General features: G+C 46.5%; 1 protein-coding gene across 3 annotated transcripts in view; it reads right to left on the reverse strand.

The window, feature by feature from the left end:
* The window catches only part of Dock1 (dedicator of cytokinesis 1), a 561,057-nt gene that overhangs the window by 72,003 nt on the left and 469,248 nt on the right, over nucleotides 1-19,806 (reverse strand). For all 3 annotated transcript variants that reach the window (XM_045145312.1, XM_045145301.1, XM_045145308.1), the window contains exons 33-35: nucleotides 18,490-18,638; nucleotides 4,163-4,248; nucleotides 3,820-3,976 (exon numbers count right to left, since the gene is read on the reverse strand). In XM_045145312.1, the coding sequence (XP_045001247.1) occupies nucleotides 3,820-3,976; nucleotides 4,163-4,248; nucleotides 18,490-18,638 (392 nt within the window). The remainder of the gene's footprint in view (nucleotides 1-3,819; nucleotides 3,977-4,162; nucleotides 4,249-18,489; nucleotides 18,639-19,806) is intronic.

The raw sequence follows: 19,806 nt of genomic DNA on the forward strand, positions 1-19,806 counted from the left end.
AGCTTAAGATTTCTGATTATTTTTTACATATCTTCAATATACAGTTGTATATATATACATATATGTGTGTGTGTATATATATATATATATATATATATATTTATTTATTTATACACACACACATGGATAAACATATGCATGTCCATGAAATTCTACTTGTTTGTATAATAAAAGCATAAAGGAAAAAATAAAAACAGGTAAGGAGATGATCATGTGTATGTGATGAGATCTTGGATTCTTATCTGTAAAGCTCTAGTTTCTTGTGTTTATCACATAGGTTCTTTCTGCATGGGCAAACAGTGTAACAGGCTGGGATCATCCTATCACTTTGTCACCTCAGGAGATGGTAGGAGATAGAAGGCTCCACTCTTCACAAAATGACTCAGAATGCTTCAAGTTGAAGGAAGTTAACACTGTGAGATCACCTTGGGCTTCTAGATGCTTCTTAGTTGGAACAGAGGTAGTTCTGACCACAGCAACAGCAGGTGGCACCGAGTCAGGCTCCAGATAAAGGAAGAGTACATTCAACATTGGAGACCATGACCGCAGACATCATTGCAGGAGCGTGTTTCTCAACCATGGTCTCTGGTGGCACCAGCCACATTTGGCCCAGCACGATATTGCTATCATATCACATGTGGTACTGAGTGTAAGAGATCTTGCTGAACATAAACAGAAGTCCTTATCATCAAAACTGGAAACCTTATTAGTGTATTAGGAATTCTAGACTGGAGAGATGGCTTAGCAGTTAAGCCGCTTGCTTGCACAGCCAAAGGACCTTGGTTTGATTCCCCAGGACCCATGTAAGCCAGATGCACAAGGTGGCACATGCGTCTGGAGTTTCTTTGCAATGGCTGGAGGTCCTGGCATGCCCATTCTCTCTCTCTCTCTCTGCTTCTTTTCCTCTCTCAAGTATATAAATAAAAATAAAATAATTTAAATATTAAAAAAGAATTCTTCCTTTGACATACGCAGTGGCCACTTAGACGGCCCTTACAGCTCAGAGAGAGAATACCACAAAATTACATAAGTGGTAGGGAATGGCTTTTCTTTCCCACAGAAAAAGGCTCACTTGTTTCATGTCAACCACACTGGCATCGCCAGGTGTACTACTTTGGACAGAGGCAAGGATGCATGGACACTGACACCAGGGCCAGGTGCTTTCCTGTTCCTAGGACCAGCGTGAACTGATCTGGGCAGAAGTAGCTGCTGGGCTGCAAGTTTGCATAGAGCGCCAGAGCCTAGGGGCACAGCAGGCCTGCAGGACCCATGGGCTCACACTTACTCTTTGCTTGGCCATGCCTATTTGACAGATCATCCAAAGAGTTCTGCATTTTGTGAAAATGTTTTTATTTCTAGAATTTCTTTTTGATTCTTTGGGCTTCTGCATATGTGCTCTATCTTGGCATACTAGTCATGCCTTGAAGTGCCTGGCCCACCTGAGAAGTTCAAATTCTCCATCTTAAAATTGTTTTTGTTCATTTTTATTTATTTATTTGAGAGCAACAGTCAGAGAAAGAGGCAGATAGAGAGAGGGGGATAGAGAGAGATAGTGGGTGCACCAGGGCCTTCAGCCATTGCAGACAAACTCCAGATGTGTGTGTCCCTTGTGCATCTGGCTAACGTGGGACCTGGGGAACCGAGCCTCGAACGGGGCTCCTCAGGCTTCACAGGCAAGCGCTTAACCGCTAAGCCATCTCTCCAGGCCTCCATCTTATTTGAGTTTGCTTTTGGTGGCGACTGTCATTAGTATGGTTCAATGTTTATGAAAATTATTATTTTCATTTTTGTGTAGGGGGTATATGTGTCTGAGGTGCATGCATGTGTGTACAAGCACATGTGTGTGCAAGTGCATGTATGGAGGCAGAGGTGTACTGTCTATCTCGATTGCCCTTCACATTATGTATTGAGATAGCCTCTTTTATTAAACCCACAGCTCCTCAATTTGGCTAGTTTACCTGCCCATTTTCCCCTGGCGATCTCATCTCTCCCCTTTCTGAGTGCTGACATGGTAGGCATGTACCACCAAAGCCAGCATTTACATGGATGCTGGGGATTCAAACTCGGGTCCTCAGACTTACACTGCAAACTCTTTACTGACTGAGCCATTTTCCCGGTGGTCCTGGTTTATGATATTTTTTTCTCAAAGTGAGCATGGTAGACTGGGTAAAAGGCATCTGCTCTGGCCCCGGCCATGGCTTCCATTCTCCTGGCTTTGGCTCTAGTGGGCCATGACTCCACGGCTGCTCCTTGCCCTCCAGTAGTGGGGGCTACTTGTCTGATGCAGAAAAAGATCTAAGAAGCACTGCTCGTTTTTCTGTCTGTTCAGCTGCTTCCATGATGGGAGGAAGGGAGCAAAATGGTCTCCAAACTTTATATAAGTGATCAGACCAAAAGTCCCCCATATTCATGCCTAAGAAAACTTGCTGCCCAAAATGTCTGTCATCTCCCTAAAGAGCTTATCCAGACACGGCGCAAAGGGGTTCAGGCCGCTTGTGAGCCTCCCGCCGGGATGTTCTGCATGGCAAAAATACTGAAGTGAACACTAAGTGAAAACATTCCTTTCTGCTCATTTTTTTTGGTGCAAGTATCTCTCGGGACTTGTTGAAGAATGAATTCTTATCACATTCCTACCATGTCCATTTCAGTCAGCAGACAGGTCCTCCAAGTCCACACCTGTGGGGGACATGGCGGTGGGAGGTGACCACCTGCAAGTTGTCTGGTGACCAGGTGATGTGCTAGTGGCAGGGAGAAAAGTGAGAAAGTGGGCGAGACAGGCATAGTGCCCTTACGTCCCTGCCTTGGGATGGGTGAAGGAGGCTGAGGGGTGCCAACCTCCCCAACTCCGTATGGGACAGTGGGGCAGGAAGAATCGGGGCCCCGTGGAGCCACAGTGGGATTGGAGCATACTCTGGGAGGGAAGTTTGCCAGACACTCCTTGCACAGGAGCTTCCTGAAAGGTCACTGGCCCGATTTCATTTCTTGGAGGGCCTCGGGAAGAAAGCATCAGGGAGGGAAAGCACACAGATCTGTCTGTATAGCAGTGGATGCATAGGGGTCAATAAACAGCGGGAGTCAGGTGCCCCGGCCATGTACCCTTCATGCTGCCCTGCGCTGTACCCTGTGCTTGCTTTGGCAGCTGACTGGTGAACTGAGGAGCTTCAGACACCAGCCAGATGTTTTCTCACAGTTCTGGGGTTCTGAATCCAGGAGGCTGCCCTGTGAAGGCTCTAGCAGAGAACGTTCCTCATTTCTTCCAGCTTCAGTGGCTTCGGGTCTCTGTAGGCTCACTCATGCTAATGCTGCCGCTCTGCTCGGTTGGCTTCCATGCCTGGGTCTCCTCTTCTGCTTGTTTTTTTTGTGTGTGTAGGGGGCGCTGGGAGCTGAGACAAGGTCTCAGGTAACCCTGGCTAATCTTGAACTCATTAGGTAACTCCAGCTGCCTTTGAACTCCTGATCCCGCTGCCTCCACCTCCCAGGTTCACGCACCACCGTGCTCAGCCTCCTCCTCTGTTAGGAGACCACTGCCAGTGGATTTAGTTCTCCCCCACCAGACAGCCCACAGTGATCTCAAGAATCTGGATTCCGTCTGCAAGGATGCCCTCGACTAAGTGAGGCCATGCTCCCTGGTGGACCACCACTCGGGACGCTGTCTACAAAACACGGCTCTGACCTGCTGACGTGGAGCCTTCAGACATGGAATCACGATCTGCTATGGCTCCCAACGGAGCACAAGCTGCTTCCCCCCTTTCCTGCTGAACAGGAGCCTGCTCTGGGGCCCGTGGCCAGTCAGCCCTGGAGGCCGGGGTCCCCGCTCACCAGCACGTTCACGGTGCAGCTCATGCGGTTCTCCTTGTTCTCGTCGTGCATGATGGTCCTGTAGTCCAGCAGCCGCTCCATCAGCCGCACGACCAGCTTCACAAACGTCTCCCCTGTCTTCGCGAGGTACTTGTGCTTCCTGCAGTGCTCCAGGAGGCTGGAAAGTAATTACGCACACCTTGTTAATCACACTCCGAAAAGAAACGCAACTTGAGGCGCAGTTTTAAATATTTCCCATGATTAACACATTTTAATTATTTCTGAGTTACAAAGTTCATTGTAGTCTAATTACAGTCTTTCTGCCTCTGTCCTGACATAAATCCCACCGGGAATCAACACTTACATCTTATCAAATAACACTTTGTACTGCTCGTCGCCTCTGCCTCCTTCCACTTCATGATCCAGCTTGGTGATGATCTCGTTTTCAAACTATAATTAAACAGAGGAGGCATAAATCATCAACACGGCAGCCTGCTCACTGTACAGCATGAGCGTCAACCACATGTGCCTCTGTGGGGTCACAGTCAGACGGTGACCCTCTGCCTTTGAAGCTTGATTTCCTTAGGAGATCACATCCTGAGAAGCTGCAGGCCACCAGTGACTCCCGGCCATGGAGGCAGCCTTCATTGCCTCTTGTGGTTAACAGAGCCCAGTCACATACATTATCAGAGCAGAAGTCAAGAGAACTGGTGAGGAAACCAGATGCAACAGAAAGAAAGAAAAACAAAACAACAAAACTTTAGCTCAATGAACAGGCAACATCTGAGGTAGTGTGTGGCTTCCTGGGATGAACAGATGGCATTCCACTTGCCAGCAGAGTTTCTGGCAATCTGAAGACATCCACGGGCCACTTCACTGCCATCCTGACAGATCTCAGTGAAATGTCTTACTCGGGTTGAAACAAGATTATTAAAAGCAAAAGGGGAAATGTCCCTCAGATAGATCTGCAGTCACCTGAAGATGGGCCATCTCCAGGCCTGTCTTCTTCCTCAAAGCTTCTGACTGGATGTTTTTTCAGATCTATGCTTGCCAAAAACCTCTAAATTCCAGGGGTTTTGCAAATTCATGAAATGTTTCTAGGGCTGTCCAGGCTGGAAATAACTACCTTGATCATGAAGAGTATTTTTCCCATCTCATTCCCTTACTGGTTCCAGCTACATAACCACACAGGTCTAGAGAGATCTAGGGTTACCAATCCAGGTGTGAGGGGGTGCAGCGGTGCCCATGAAGACAGAGACATCCCCACTCAACTGAAATAAAGGTGGGGGGTGGAAACAGGGGAAAAGAGAACTGAACAGAGACATCCCCACTCAACTGAAATAAAGGTGGGGGGTGGAAACAGGGGAAAAGAGAACTGAACTCGGGGTACTGAAAGCAAGCTAACCATGTGTGGATGCACAGGTCTCCAGGGTTCCTTTAAAAGATGTCCAGGCAGATCCCTGGGAATTGCTGGCTAGCCAGTCTCGTCTAATTCGCCAGCACCAGGCCAAATCAGAAAACAGGAAAGAAAAAGATGGATGGCAGTCTTGAGGAATCACACTCAAGGTTGTCCTCTGGCCTTACACATATGCAAACAAATACATATCTCACACACACACACACACACACACACACACACACACACTCCAGTTACCAAGGTCTTGGCCACAATCCCCAAGTCCTAATGGTGACTAGGATCCCATGAGGATGCCAGCCATGGCAGCAAAGCAAGTCTTTCTCCCTCGTGGTCACCGCTACATCCCATGGTCCAGGATTGAACCTAATGCAGATTTTCTTGTGAAAGGAACACGCTGTCCCATGTGCAATTATCACATAGGCTGGAACTTAACTTGGATAGGACTCAGGAGAGCCTAATATGTCAGCAAAGGAGTGGGCTGGGGTGTGCTGAAACATTCCTTCCCTGGTTGGCTCTCTGGGTTTCAGTGAGCCAAGTGGTGAGCATGGTGTATCCAAAGTGACAGACACAGGCCTGTCTACTGAGCTGGAGATGCGAGGTGCCACTGTGGCAAAGGCAGATGAGAGTGGATTCTCAGGAAGCAGAAATCAAGACCCAGGGAGAATCTCCTCTCCTCAATGTGGACACCCCAATTAATGTCTCTGCAAGAAGCACAAACCTGACATGGGCTGGAGAGCAGGGCGGGAGGGTGTGGCACAGCGCCAGGGAGAGGAAGGAGGGCAGGAGGGTAGGAGGGTGTAGTACAGCGCCTTGGAGAGGAAGGAGGGCGGGAGGGTGTGGCACAGTGCCAGGGAGAGGAAGGAGGGCGGGAGGGTGTGGCACAGCGCCAGGGAGAGGAAGGAGGGCAGGAGGGTAGGAGGGTGTGGTACAGCGCCTTGGAGAGGAAGGAGGGCGGGAGGGTGTGGCACAGCGCCATGGACTGAGTCCCCTCACAGTGACCTTGGCCTCTGTGGGCTTGCCATCTCTCTCTTTGATTTATTTTACACTTTTCCTCCCAATGAACAGCACTTTTTGGTAGTTTGAGTAAGAAGTCCAGGGCTTTTAGGGTCAAAGAGTTGGTTCTATTGAAGGAAAAGACTGACTTGCATTTTTTTTTTTTAAATTTTTTTTTTAATTTATTTATTTGAGAGCGACAGACACAGAGAGAAAGACAGATAGAGGGAGAGAGAGAGAATGGGCGCGCCAGGGCTTCCAGCCTCTGCAAACGAACTCCAGACGCGTGTGCCCCCTTGTGCATCTGGCTAACGTGGGACCTGGGGAACCGAGCCTCGAACCGGGGTCCTTAGGCTTCATAGGCAAGCACTTAACCGCTAAGCCATCTCTCCAGCCCTGACTTGCATTTTTAACCCCCCCTCCCCACCACCAACACGTAGTCTCAAGAAATCAACTTTTACTGAGAAATCACAACCTTTTGCTATTTCCCACTATTTGTGTTTTTTCAGACAAAATTTCTTCAAGAGGGCCTTCATTTTAGAACCTAACATAAGACAGGTCTTGCAACTATCCCCAAGGCAGCATTTCAAGGCAGTCCTGTCTTCCAGGGAAGAGGGACACCAGAGACTGAATGCATGACAAGAGATCATGTTTCAGAACAGTAACTGAGGGGTCACGCTGGATCTGATCTCGTTTAAACACAGGATTCAATTCCAGACATTTAATGAGGACTTACAACTGGGCAAGTATAGAGAATGGAGAAAAACACACTTTTCTTTCCATGGAAAACACATGGACATTCAAAAGAGAAGGTGCTGGAACATGGGTTCTACTTTATGAAGACAGCATGCGTTCTCTGCTCCTACATAAATCTAGCTATCACAGGCATCAGCGAGGGCAAAGCTCTCACGGCTTATCAGATTCTGACTGATGAATTTAATGTTTTCTAAAACGAGTGGGTGAATGATTAGTACCTGCAAACACAGCCAATTCTAATTTTACTAGCCTCCAGTCTAAAGTAAGGAATTTACACTAACACCTGGCAACCTGGCTCTGTATATCAACAAGGTTCCACGCCAGGGATCTGCAGCTAGCCTCCCCTCTTGGAGTGTTCATTCATTTTTTCAGAATCAATTTGCTGGTGTGGTGTGAACTGTCGTCATAATTAGAATGAAGCAATCCTGTCCCAATAAACGAGATTGCTCATTTGCCAATAGAGCAGGGGTGGTTTGATGAGGGCCGGGCTTATCGGGCTCCTTGTCAGCACGCACAGTCTGGTGGAGTGCAGCAGGTTCTCTGCAGCTAGCGTACAATTAGCACACGTTTATTGTGCTACTCAAAAGGTGGCAGAGGCTCACCGGTACTGAGCAAGATCGTTATATTTTCCTCTCTTTTCTGAATCACCAATATCGCTACAAAAAATATCCACAGGATATCCAGCTTAAAACAGAGTCTCAAAGACTCTGATCCCAGCAGCCCCCAGGAACAGGAGATGTAAGAGACCGTCAATGGCAGACATTTGGGAGGGGGAGGGCGCCTATAAGTTGAAAGCGATGGAGCAGGGGGCTGAGCTCACAGGGGCACTGGCGTTTAAAATGCAATGAGCTGAGAAAGGAGCCGCTTCCTGTACTGCCTGCAGAAGTTAACTGCAGGCTACTGGACACTGTTTTGGAAGCTATCCCCATTGTGGATGATCTGAAGGCAGTGACCACTCACGTGGAGTTGTGTTTGTTTGGGAGGAGATGGCATTATTTCTGTACCGTTTACACATGCGTCTATAGCACAGGGTTCCGTGCCCTTACACACGAACCTCAGCAGCCTCTGCCCAGGGCTCTACTTTCTTCTTGTGTTCAAGAAAACATGCTCCAGGGGCTGGAGAGATGGCTTAGCAGTTGAGATGCTTGCCTGTGAAGCCTGAGGACCCAGGTTTGACTCCCCAGAACCCACATAAGGCAGATACACAAAGTGACACATATGTACAAGGTGGCACGTGTGTTTGGTGATTGCAGTGGCTAGAGGCCCTGGTGTGCCAATTCTCCCCCCTCCCTGCTCTCTCTCTCTCTCTCTCTCTCTCTGTCTCTTATAAAAAAAACAGAAAGAAAGAAAAAGAAAACATGTTCTAAGGACACTGTGAGAAAGGAGCTTGACACTTCCTGGCTTGAGACAGTGACAAGAAATCAGACCTTTGACTTTTCACCTCGAGAGTTGTCCCCATCAAACGTTCCTGCTGCATTGACAGGGGGTATGGCACACACAGAAAGATGGTTGACTGAATCAGGGTGGAACATGACTTAGAGGAAGGTTCAGCAGAAACAAGTAGGCCCTCTAAAACCCTTGGTCTCCCAGCTTCCAGGAGGACATGCTCAGAGTGACTGACCCTCCATCAGTCACTCAGGCCTGTGCTCAGACATGCTTCAACTTTTTAAAAACATATTGGTCTTGGCAAAGACTTTCTGAATACAACCCCAATTGCTCAGGCAATAAAACCACAGATTAATCACTGGGACCTCATGAAATTACAAATATTTTGCACTGCAAAGGACACAGTGAGAAAAGCAAAGAGGCAACCTACAGAATAGGAAAAATCTTTGGCAGCTATATATCTGATAGAGGATTAATATCTAGGATATACAAAGAACTCAAAAAGTTAAATAATAAGGAATCAAACAAGCCAATCAAAAAATGGGCTATGGAGCTAAATAGAGCATTCTCAAAGGAAGAAATACGAGTGGCATATAAGCATCTAAAAAAATGTTCTACGTCACTAGTCATCAGGGAAATGCAGATTAAAACTACATTGAGATTCCATCTCACTCCTGTCAGATTGGCCACCATCATGAAAACAAATGATCATAAATGTTGGTGGGGATGTGGAAAAAAAGGAACCCTTCTGCACTGCTGGTGGGAATGCAATCTAGTCCAGCCATTGTGGAAATCAGTGTGGAGGTTCCTAAAACAGCTAAAGATTGATTTACCATATGACCCAGCTATAGCACTCCTAGGCATATATCCAAAGGACTCATCTCTTTTCCTTAGAAGTACGTGCTCTACCATGTTTATTGCTGCTCAATTTATAATAACTGGGAAATGGAACCAGCCTAGATGTCCCTCAACTGATGAGTGGATAATGAAGATGTGGTACATTTATACAATGGAGTTCTACTCAGCGGTAAAGAAAAATGAAGTTATGAAATTTGCAGAAAAATGGATGGACCTGGAAAGGATTATACTAAGTGAGGTAACCCAGGCCCAGAAAGCCAAGCGCCACATGTTCTCTCTCATATGTGGATCCTACAGATGATTGGGCTTCTGCGTGAGAAGGAAAATCCTTGGTAGCAGAGGCCAGTAAGTTAAAAAGGAGACATAAAGGGAAGAGAAAGGAAGGGAGGAGGATACTTAATAGGTTGATATTGTATATATGTAAGTAAAATGATTGTAATGGGGAGGTAATATGATGGAGAATGTAATTTCAAAGGGGAAAGTGTGGGGGTGGGGAGGGAGGGAATTACCATGGGATATTTTTTAATAATCATGGAAAATGTTCATAAAAATTTAAAAATTAAAAAAAAATTTGTTCATTTTTATTTATTTATTTGAGAGTGACAGAGAGAGAAAGAGACAGATAGAGACAGAGAGAGAATGGGCGCGCCAGGGCTTTCAGCCACTGCAAATGAACTCCAGACGTGTGCGCCCCCTCGTGCATCTGGCTAACGTGGGTCCTGGAGAATCAAGCCTCGAACCGGGGTCCTTAGGCTTCACAGGCAAGTGCTTAACCGCTAAGCCATCTCTCCAGCCCACGCTTCAACTTTTTATTCCTCCTGCAGTTCCTCTTCCCTGACTATTTTGTAAACACATTTTTACCTAATGATTTCATTAAAAATTTATCTATTTATTTGGGTGAGAGGGAGAAAGAGGGAGAGAGGGAGAAAGGGTGCACCAGGGCCTCCAGCTACTGCAAAAGAACTCCAGACACATGTACCATCTTGCGCATTTGGCTTACATGGATCCTGGGGAACTGAACCTGGGTCCCCTGACTTGGCAAGCAAGCATCTTAACCAGTAAGCCTTCTCTCCAGCCCAACACTCTATGAACTTCCTTCCACACTGAATTGATTTCTAGCACTCCATTCCACATTCTACACCCTCACATCCTTCTTTGTTTATGTGCCCTTGAATCTTCAGTAAAATACTCATGAGCCTAGAGACCCCAAGCTGCACACTTGGAGTGGCCTGGCAAGGGTGCTATCTGCTGACTGGCTAGTCAACTTGTCCCCACCTGTGACACAGCCCAAGAAGAGACTATTGGCCATACAGTGACAGTGGACTTTGGGAACATGGCACACCTCCTCAGGGAGCTGGCTTGGTTTAGTTGGAAGAGATTCTGGGGCTTAGAGTATCAACCGGCTGGAAGGCTTTAAAGACTAGAATACAATTTAATCAGAACTCCTGGAATCAAAGGCATTGGATGTCAAGATCCCTCAGACCACCTTTGGGTCTGAATTCATGAAAATAAAGCCTCATTCTTGTGCCATGCTTTCTCTTGAAACACCCAAAGCAATAAAACCAACTATTATTTTGAAATGGAAAGCACGTATGAACAAAGCAACAAATAAACCTCCTGATGAATTAGAGAATCAACAAGATAAAATTGCCACCAAATTCATTCACATTCATATTACAGCACAAAATCTATTGACCTTACCACTGAGGGGCAGAAACTGCTAGCATTCACTTGGGTTATTCAATTATTTGCTTAAGGTTACTGCATGGAAGAGATTATTCAAACAGGAACTCAGAAACACTGAGGACACCAAGATTACTCATGTTCTAATATTGTTCCAACTAAATAGGAATTTCTGGAAGTTCAGAAGCAATTTACACAGCCTTATCAAGATGACATAAAACAGCTCCATGATTGGAAATATGATTTTGCTCTGGAGCCTTCTCCATTCCCTTTGTATTAATGGGATATAGCCCATGTGGTCATTTGCAGCAATTCTCAGCTGTTAGCTCTGTATTTTCAAAAGGCATAACGAATGGAATTCTTTAAAAATATGTCAGGAGAGAAGTCAAAGCATGTTTTTAAAAAAATGAAATAAAATCCAGAATAAGGCAGAGACCCTGCATACTACACGTCTGGAAGGCAGGGTCCCAGTGAGATGGCGAAAGGCCAGGTGAGGACTCATCCCGTTACCAAGGTCTGGTTGATCTAGGTGTGTGACAATGGGACATGAAGATGTGGAAAGGTTCCCACCTCCCCCAGCCTCCTGGGGGGTGGGAGGAAGACGGGAGGTGAACACAAAACACAACTGCAGGGTGGCTCAGGGGGATCTGCTGCAGTGAAAGGGGCGGTGCATCTGTCCTGGGGGAGTGATGAGGAGATGGAGGCAGCGGAGGGAGCAGGCTAGAAGAATGTGTGTGGAATCCCAATTGTGAAAGGGGCTTAGCCAAGCCCCTGGATTGCTGGAAGCACTCAGAGGTGAAAGAGGTCAGAGACAAAATGAGTCGTAGGTGATGGAGAAACCTGTGCAGAGTCCCTTGGTCAACGGCAACTGCCAAAGGGTGGACAGGAGCCACTGGAAGGGTCCGAGCTGATGTTCTTGTGTGTATTCCTGGCCCCTGCTTCGTGGAGCTGCCACACCACAACACAGGACCCAAGAAGGACTCAGACACTGGGGTCTGGGGTGGGGGAGAACTGCTCTGAGCCAACTCCCAACAATGTCTTTTCCAGGGGACCTCGGATCTGCTGTGCTACGAACACCAGTCACATGGAAGCTTACCATTTGTAGGTGGAAGGGAGTTCCGTAAGGACCGAGGCTATTCTGACGCACAGGGCTCCTGCTTCACACACTTCTCTCTCGGCTAAGGCTCCTCACGTTGGATAAGATCCACTCTGTGGTTTGAAGTCCATCCCCACACAACCTAATCCTACACAGGAGACCTCCTTAGTCTTAGATACCCTTAGTCCAAAGACCTTTGCAGGACTGAACCCCTGCCCCACCCATAGGGACCTGCTCAGAACCCAGGCAGTCAGCTGACTCGAGGCATGGGCTGATGCCCCGCAAAGATAATCCCAGCTACAAGCGGACATGGCTTCCGGATGGAGAGCTCCAGGCCTCCCCATCCAGCACCATGGGAACCTGGCCACTGCAAGCATGCTGGAGAGGCAGGACATGGCCAGGGCATGGCCACCCAGGAGGATGGGCTTCTGCTCTTGCAAAACCAACACAAGAAAGATTTCGACTCTTGTGGAAATTAATGGGAAAGAACATTCTCAAGAAATGTCAGCTGCCGGAGCTCCAACAACAGCAACTTTAGGCAAGTTTGGCAAAGCTGATTTGTAACACAGGCTCCTGGAATCATAGTCATGGTTAGCCACAGGTTAATGGGAAGCCAAGTGGCAGGTATTTTCCCTGAACCCAGCAGACTTCCCCACTCCAACTGCAAGTAATACAATCTGGATAGAGTGAAAAATCCCCCCAGTGGCAGCATTTTCACTGCTCTACTGGGAGCACGGGGCAGTCTTCAGAAAAATAAGCTGCATCACACCATCAAAACACTAAAGTTTTGTAAAAACAAAAAGCCCTAATGTCTTCCCCTCACTCCATTAGGTTTGCACATCTGCTGTAACAGTGGAAGCAATTTAAGCCCTTGTTGACGTGACTAATCAGGTTAGATAATTGCATTTGTGGTGGATTAGTTAAATTGCAGCCAACCATCTCAGTCCCGGCTGCTCTAGGATGGAGAGGCAGGCCAGGCTGCCTGAGTGCTGGAGACTTCCCATGCCCAGCCTGGACCTGTGTGCAGACACTGCCTACAAGGCACAGAGAGCCAGTCCAAGTGAGAACAGAAGGTTCTAGAAGTACAGCAATTCTAAAGACAAATGCTGCGGTCCAGGGGAGTCCTAGCATGGAGTCCAGGTGATGGACAGAAGCAGGTGGAGACTGGAGGGAGAAGGGGGAAGAAGTGGTGAGTCTTCCTAGGGAATGTCATCCGAGGCCAAGAGAGAGAGCAAGGCCAGAATCATCTATACCCAGAAACCAAGGGACGAGGACAATAGAAGAAAAGGACATGGAGAGGAAGGATGGAGTTTGACTGCCCTGGCATCTTTCTGGAAGGCTGGAGGATAAAACTGATCTCCACCCCCCATTACCCAGGAACAGATATGTAGAGCAGGCTCACACTGGTTCCAAGCTTGCTGCTCTCATGAGTCCCAGTGGTTCTCTGCTCTCTACGGGACTGCACTGTCCTCCAGCCATGCAAGATGGTTTTGTTTCTAAAAGTTTTTGGTGCCTTTTCTTTTCTTTCTTTCTTTCTTTCTTTTTTTTTGCTTTCACATAAAAAGCCTTCAGTGTACACAAAATTAAAAACCAGCCAGTGGCTTTTAACCAAAATCCTGGAGTGCTGGCCACACTCAGCCAGGTGCTCTCTCTTCTGGGTCTGCATCTTTGGGTGGTATTTTATTTACCCACATCTAAGCAAGGCACCAAATTGCTTATGGTGTGTGACATGGGATTTACTGCATGCAGCTGCTTTGTGGAATTGCTAAAAAAGCCTCATTTTCTGGAAAAGTGCAGGGCAGATTTTGAACGCTGTAGTCAAGGAAAGTGTGCAGAATGGAGGCTTTTTGGCTCTCATTAACTTCCTGTCATTTTCCAGCGGGCCTGGGTAAAGTGGAGCGCTTGAGGCATTTCCTCAGAAGGGGCCTGGAAGAGGTTTTGCAGCTACCATAAGATGCCCAAAAGCATGTGAGACAAAAAGAATGTGAGGAAGAGGGGAAAATTCAGAAACCTACTTCTCATTCATCTTTATTTCAGCCACCCTTGACCTTTATTTTGACCCAAAAACTACTTAGAAAATGACAAATGGCTTTTGATTTTAGTTGTGGGGGCTGGTGACATTTATCTATATAAATATGTTCCCCTTTCACCTGACTTTTACATTTAATAGCAACTTCAACAAAAACTTTCTTTGTGCTTGATTCATATGAAATTCAAAAAGTCAGATAAATTTTCTCCCTGGATAAGAGATCCTACATTATAATTCGTCGTTTTAGCAAGCTGGTGGCGACACTGGGACTGGGATTTGGAGGAGACGGCAATGCAGACAGGTCCAGTCTTATAGCAAGATGAGAGCTGGCGAGAATCCAGAAATTACAAAAGCATTTTAAATCAACAACTGAATTTTGAGGCTGCATATCAGAGAAACTTTCAACATGAGCACAAGCTAGGTACAGGGATATGCTCAGAACGTAATAGGGGAAGCCGGAGTACAGCTTTAATGCCCAGCTTAGGGCACAGAGACAAAAAAGAGAAAGAAAGAGAGAGCATGAGCCTATTTCAGGAAATATTAAGTCCCTATTAAAATCAGGGTTTCTATAATCTAATCGAGGAACATGACTTTTCATGTATTATCATAATAAATGAACAAATCAGCAAAGTCCAGACAGAATATCTTTACAATATGCACATGCCAAAACCTGGTGTGAACCAGGGAAACAAAGGCCTTTAAAAAAGTGTGTGCTTTTCAACATGCTTCTCTACATATAATATTCGAATAATATCGAAACAACAATCCCTGGGGCTGGGGAGATGGCTCAGTGGTTAAAGGTACTTACTTGTAAAGTCTACCGGCTAGGGTTCAAGTCCCCATTATTGACAAAAAGCCAGGTACACAAAGTAGTACATGTGTCTGGAGTTCATTTCCAATGGCAAGAGACCATTACATATCCATTCTCTCCCTATCCTTACCTCCTCTCTCAAAATTAATCAACCAACCATACAATAAAGACATTTAAAAAAATAACAATCACAGCACGGTAGCTCCCACCTATAATTACAGCACTGGGAGGCTGAGGTAGGAGGACTGTCGCAAGCTTGAGGCCAGCCTTAACTACAGAGTGGGACCTTGTTAAAAAAAAAAATGGATCTAAACTGAAACATCACCACTCAGCTCACAAACTCCACCCAAGGATCAGAGGACAAAACAGAACAGTGGCTTGCCAGCCAGGTGTTAGATGGATACAATGACTTTTGGAGCCCATCTTGGGGGTGTGGAGGCAAAAGGAAATGAGTCTCTTAACACTCAGAATGCTTATTCTGGGTGTACCCCCATGTGTGCCCTGCAGCTTCAGGGCCAGCCCCAGGGGCATAGCACTTGGCCTGCAGGATGCATTACAGAGAGGGGAGTCTGCTCTGCAGGCTGCCCTTATGTGGTATAGAGACCCAGAACCACAACCACCAACAGACACTACTCATGTGCCAGGCATTATACTACAGACCTCACAGCATGACTTTATTTTATTCGGATACTTCCCCTTTCTGGTGGACTCTACTTCAAATAATGCTGTGACCTTGAATTGGTGGAAGCATGAAGTGATTTGCTCCTGACCCAGAAGCACCTGGTGGAGCCTAGATGTTACTCTGTCCTGACTGGTGCCCAGGCCCAGTTCCAGTCACAGTGTGCATCTTGCTTCACTTTCCATCTCTCTTTTCTGTTTCAGGTTTCTTCTGGATTCTTCCTTTGAGCAACATAGTGAACACTTAAAATCTACTGTGGCCATCTGAATATGCTATATCCTCCACAGCCTCCAGGGTTTGTGATTAAGCTTCCAAATTAGTCCCCACCTAGTGGCACCTTAGGGAGGCAGAGCCTTGCTGGGGAGGACCTTGGGACTGATTAGCCCAGCCAAGCAGGTGTTCAGAGCAAGCTGGCTCTTCCCTCCCCACCTCTCTGTGCTGTGGATGGTTCCTGTACTGAGCCAGTTGAGGGGATTTCCTCTGAAAACTGCAAGTCTGAAATAAACACTTTCTCTCCATCACAGGCTCCTGGCCTTGTGTTTTGTCCCAGTGATGAGAAGAAAAAGAGCTACATCTACTGACTGGTCAACCTTGATCAAATGCTCCAGTACCAAGACAGGCAAGGAAAATACACACTGGAAGATTAGCACCCACTAAGATCATATTCTCCTAATTAAACAATTTAGATTTCTTTTCACTACAGTAATATGTTCACCGAGTCTAGTTGTCAAATTTCTATGCACAGGACCCCTACCATGTGAATTTTTCTTGTGCCTCCTGCGAGACACCATAGCAAAATCTTTAGCATAGAAAAAAGAAAGCCATTATCTATGCACCAGTACAGAGGGCGATGTAGGTGTGTACCTGTGAGTGCATGTGTCAATCAAAAGACTAGAAACACTATGCTTATTTCATGGGGCCAGGAAAGGATACTGTGTGACTTGTGGAGCATAAGATGTCCAGGCTGTGCCCTTCCTGTTCCAGTGCATGCCCGGCATCTTACATGTACTTCCTGCTCCAGTGTGTGCTCAGTTTCTTACATGTACTTCCTGTTCCAGTGCTCGGCATCTTACATCTACTTCCCATTCCAGTGCATGCTCCACATCCTACATGTACTTCCCGTTACAGTGCATGCTCGGCTTCTTATATCTACTTTCTGCTCTAGTGTGTGCTCAGCATCTTACATGTACTTCCTGCTCCAGTGTGTGCTCAGCATCTTATATCTACTTCCTGTTCCAGTGTGCGCTCAGCATCTTACATGTACTTCCTGCTCCAGTGCGTGCTGGGCATCTTACATCTACTTCCTGTTCCGGGGTATGCTGAGGATCTTTTATACACCTCCAGTTACAGTGTGTGTTCTGCGGATTAACTATACTCATTATTACAGTGTACCTCCAGCATCTTGCATAACTCCTGTTACAGTGTGTGCTCAGCGGATTAACTATACTCACTGTTACAATGTACCTCCAGCATCTTTTATACACCTCCAGTTACAGTGTGTGTTCTGCGGATTAACTATACTCATTATTACAGTGTACCTCCAGCATCTTGCATAACTCCTGTTACAGTGTGTGCTCAGCGGATTAACTATACTCACTGTTACAATGTACCTCCAGCATCTTTTATACACCTCCAGTTACAGTGTGTGTTCTGCGGATTAACTATACTCATTATTACAGTGTACCTCCAGCATCTTGCATAACTCCTGTTACAGTGTGTGCTCAGCGGATTAACTATACTCACTGTTACAATGTACCTCCAGCATCTTGTATACACCTGCCGTTACAGTGTGTGCTCAGCATATTAACTAGACTCACAGTTACAGTGTACCTCCAGTATCTTGTATACACCTCCCGTTATGGTGTGTGCTCAGTGGATTAACTATACTCACTGTTACAGTGTACCTCCAGCATCTTGTACACACCTCCCATTACAGTGTGTGCTCAGCATATTAACTATACTCACAGTTACAGTGTACCTCCAGCATCTTGTATACACCTCCTGTTACAGTGTGTGCTCAGCTTATTAACTATACTCACAGTTACAGTATACTTCCAGCATCTTGTATACACCTCCCATTACAGTGTGTGCTCAGCATATTAACTATACTCACAGTTACAGTGTACCTCCAGCATCTTGTATACACCTCCCGTTACAGTGTGTGCTCAGCTTACTAACTATACTCACAGTTACAGTGTACCTCCAGCATCTTGTATACACCTCTCGTTACAGTGTTTGCTCAGCGGATTAACTAATAACTCACTGTTACAGTGTACCTTCAGCATCTTGTATACACCTCCTGTTACAGTGTGTGCTCAGCAGATTAACTATATTTTTTGTTACAGTGTACCTCCAGCATCTTGTTGACACCTCCCGTTACAGTGTGTGTTCAGTGGATTAACTATACTCACTGTTACAGTGTACCTCCAGCATCTTGTATACACCTCCCGTTACAGTGTGTGCTCAACGGATTAACTACATTTATTGTTAAAGTGTACCTTCAGCATTTTACATATATTTCGTGTTATTGTGTGCCCTTAGCATCTTATACATACTTTTTTGTGAAATTCTCATTGCACATAGTAAATACCCAAACATACACTTAAAAGGAGAATGATGAAGGCTTTAACTCTGAAAACATAATTCCATAGGGAATGTCTACTGGGTGAGAATATCACAAATAACAGTTGAGTCAACATGTACCAGGTGCCATGGATCCTGTAGTAGAGGACTTTTATTTTAGGGGTTGCTGTCAAAGCCTACATGATACTCCGTAAGGAATAGCTACAAGTTTAGAGCCATCTTCTCCACAGAGGCACACAAAAGATAACAGTTTTTCAACATGGACCAGCACATGCTTTTCATTTCTTGAACTGAGGAAACTTCTTTTCTGGGGTAACACCCTTAGCTCCAGCGTCACCTGCTGGTGTCTTTCAGGCCTTTCTGTCTGCCCCCTGCTCCCCCGCCCACCGCGTGTTCTCACCATCTGGAAGCTGCGCGTCGAGTGGAACTCACACTGCATCATATCAAAGAAGATGGGGATGGTGGCTTTGCGCAGTTCCGTCTCGGGAATTAGTGTCATTTCCAATATGGGGCCAACCATTTCCGGAATAAACTTTATCTTGTGTTGACCTTAGAAAAGAGAAAAGTATCACTCACAAGTTAAATAACAGAAAAAATTCATAAAGGGGTTCAGAGAACCAAATAAGGCCAATGCCGTGACTTTCGGTGAGGAATCGCAGGCTTGTGCATCCAATTCTGGCCTTCAGGCAGGGCTCTGGGCACTCCTAGCCCAGGTGTAGGAAGTGGCCCGACTTCCCAGTGATGCAAGGGAAGCTACTCAGACACCCACCTACTATGCGGAGTTGTAACTTGCTACAGAGGCGAGGGAACCGCCCAACTTCCTCACCTGTAAATGGGTTGAGGGCGCCATGTGAGGAGAACGTGGAGAGTGTGCCACGGGGCAATGCCTTCCTCCAGCCCTGCTGCTGATGTGTGCTTAGCAATGCCAGCTAACGTTACCACATGCGTTTTCATTCACAGCTCTATTATTTGTTCTGGCTCTGGAAAAGTTGTTCTGTCTCTTTTGAGACTAGGTCACACTTTATTGTCCATGGAAGCCAGTGTCACAAGCAGAGACAATGTATCTCACAGGTCCATGGTAGGAACAGCCACGTGCTACCCCATCTGAGCAGAGCAGGGCTGGGGCTGGGAGAGAGAGCGCCCCACAGCACAGGACCTGGCCCAGGGAATGCACAGATGGCCTCCTGGGCCTGCCTATCTTCAAGATCCCACGAAGAAGAGGTTTCCCCAGGGCACCTGTGCGGACAGTGTGGTGATCTGTCACTCTCTGGACGACTGTGGGCAAAGCCACATGAAGCGCAGCTGTTGGGGCATGGGCTACAGACACAGGAGCCATTCTCCTGCCCAGGGCCGCTGAGAGCTCCTCTATGAATCTCACTTCCCCTATCTCATCCTCAGACTGGCCTGGAATTCATCAAGTCTGGCTGGCCAATGAGCTCTAGGAATCTGCCTGTGTCTGCCTCTTCAGCTCTGGGATCTCTGCATTTACCACACCTGGCTTTTTTATTTTTCTTTTTTTTGCATGGGCTCTGGGAATCAAAATCAGGTCCTCATGCTTGCAAGACAAGAACTTTGCCAACCAAGATATTTCCCTAGCCTTTGTTCAGATACAATATTTTAAAGAATTCTGAAAAATGTTTCTCAAAACGCTGCCCCCCCCCATCAGAACAAGTAATGTAAGTGAGACGTGATGGTACACACCCAGCTCCTCTGGAGC

The sequence above is a fragment of the Jaculus jaculus genome, chromosome 1, assembly GCF_020740685.1.
Source record: "Jaculus jaculus isolate mJacJac1 chromosome 1, mJacJac1.mat.Y.cur, whole genome shotgun sequence".
NCBI classification, from domain to species: Eukaryota; Metazoa; Chordata; class Mammalia; order Rodentia; family Dipodidae; genus Jaculus; species Jaculus jaculus.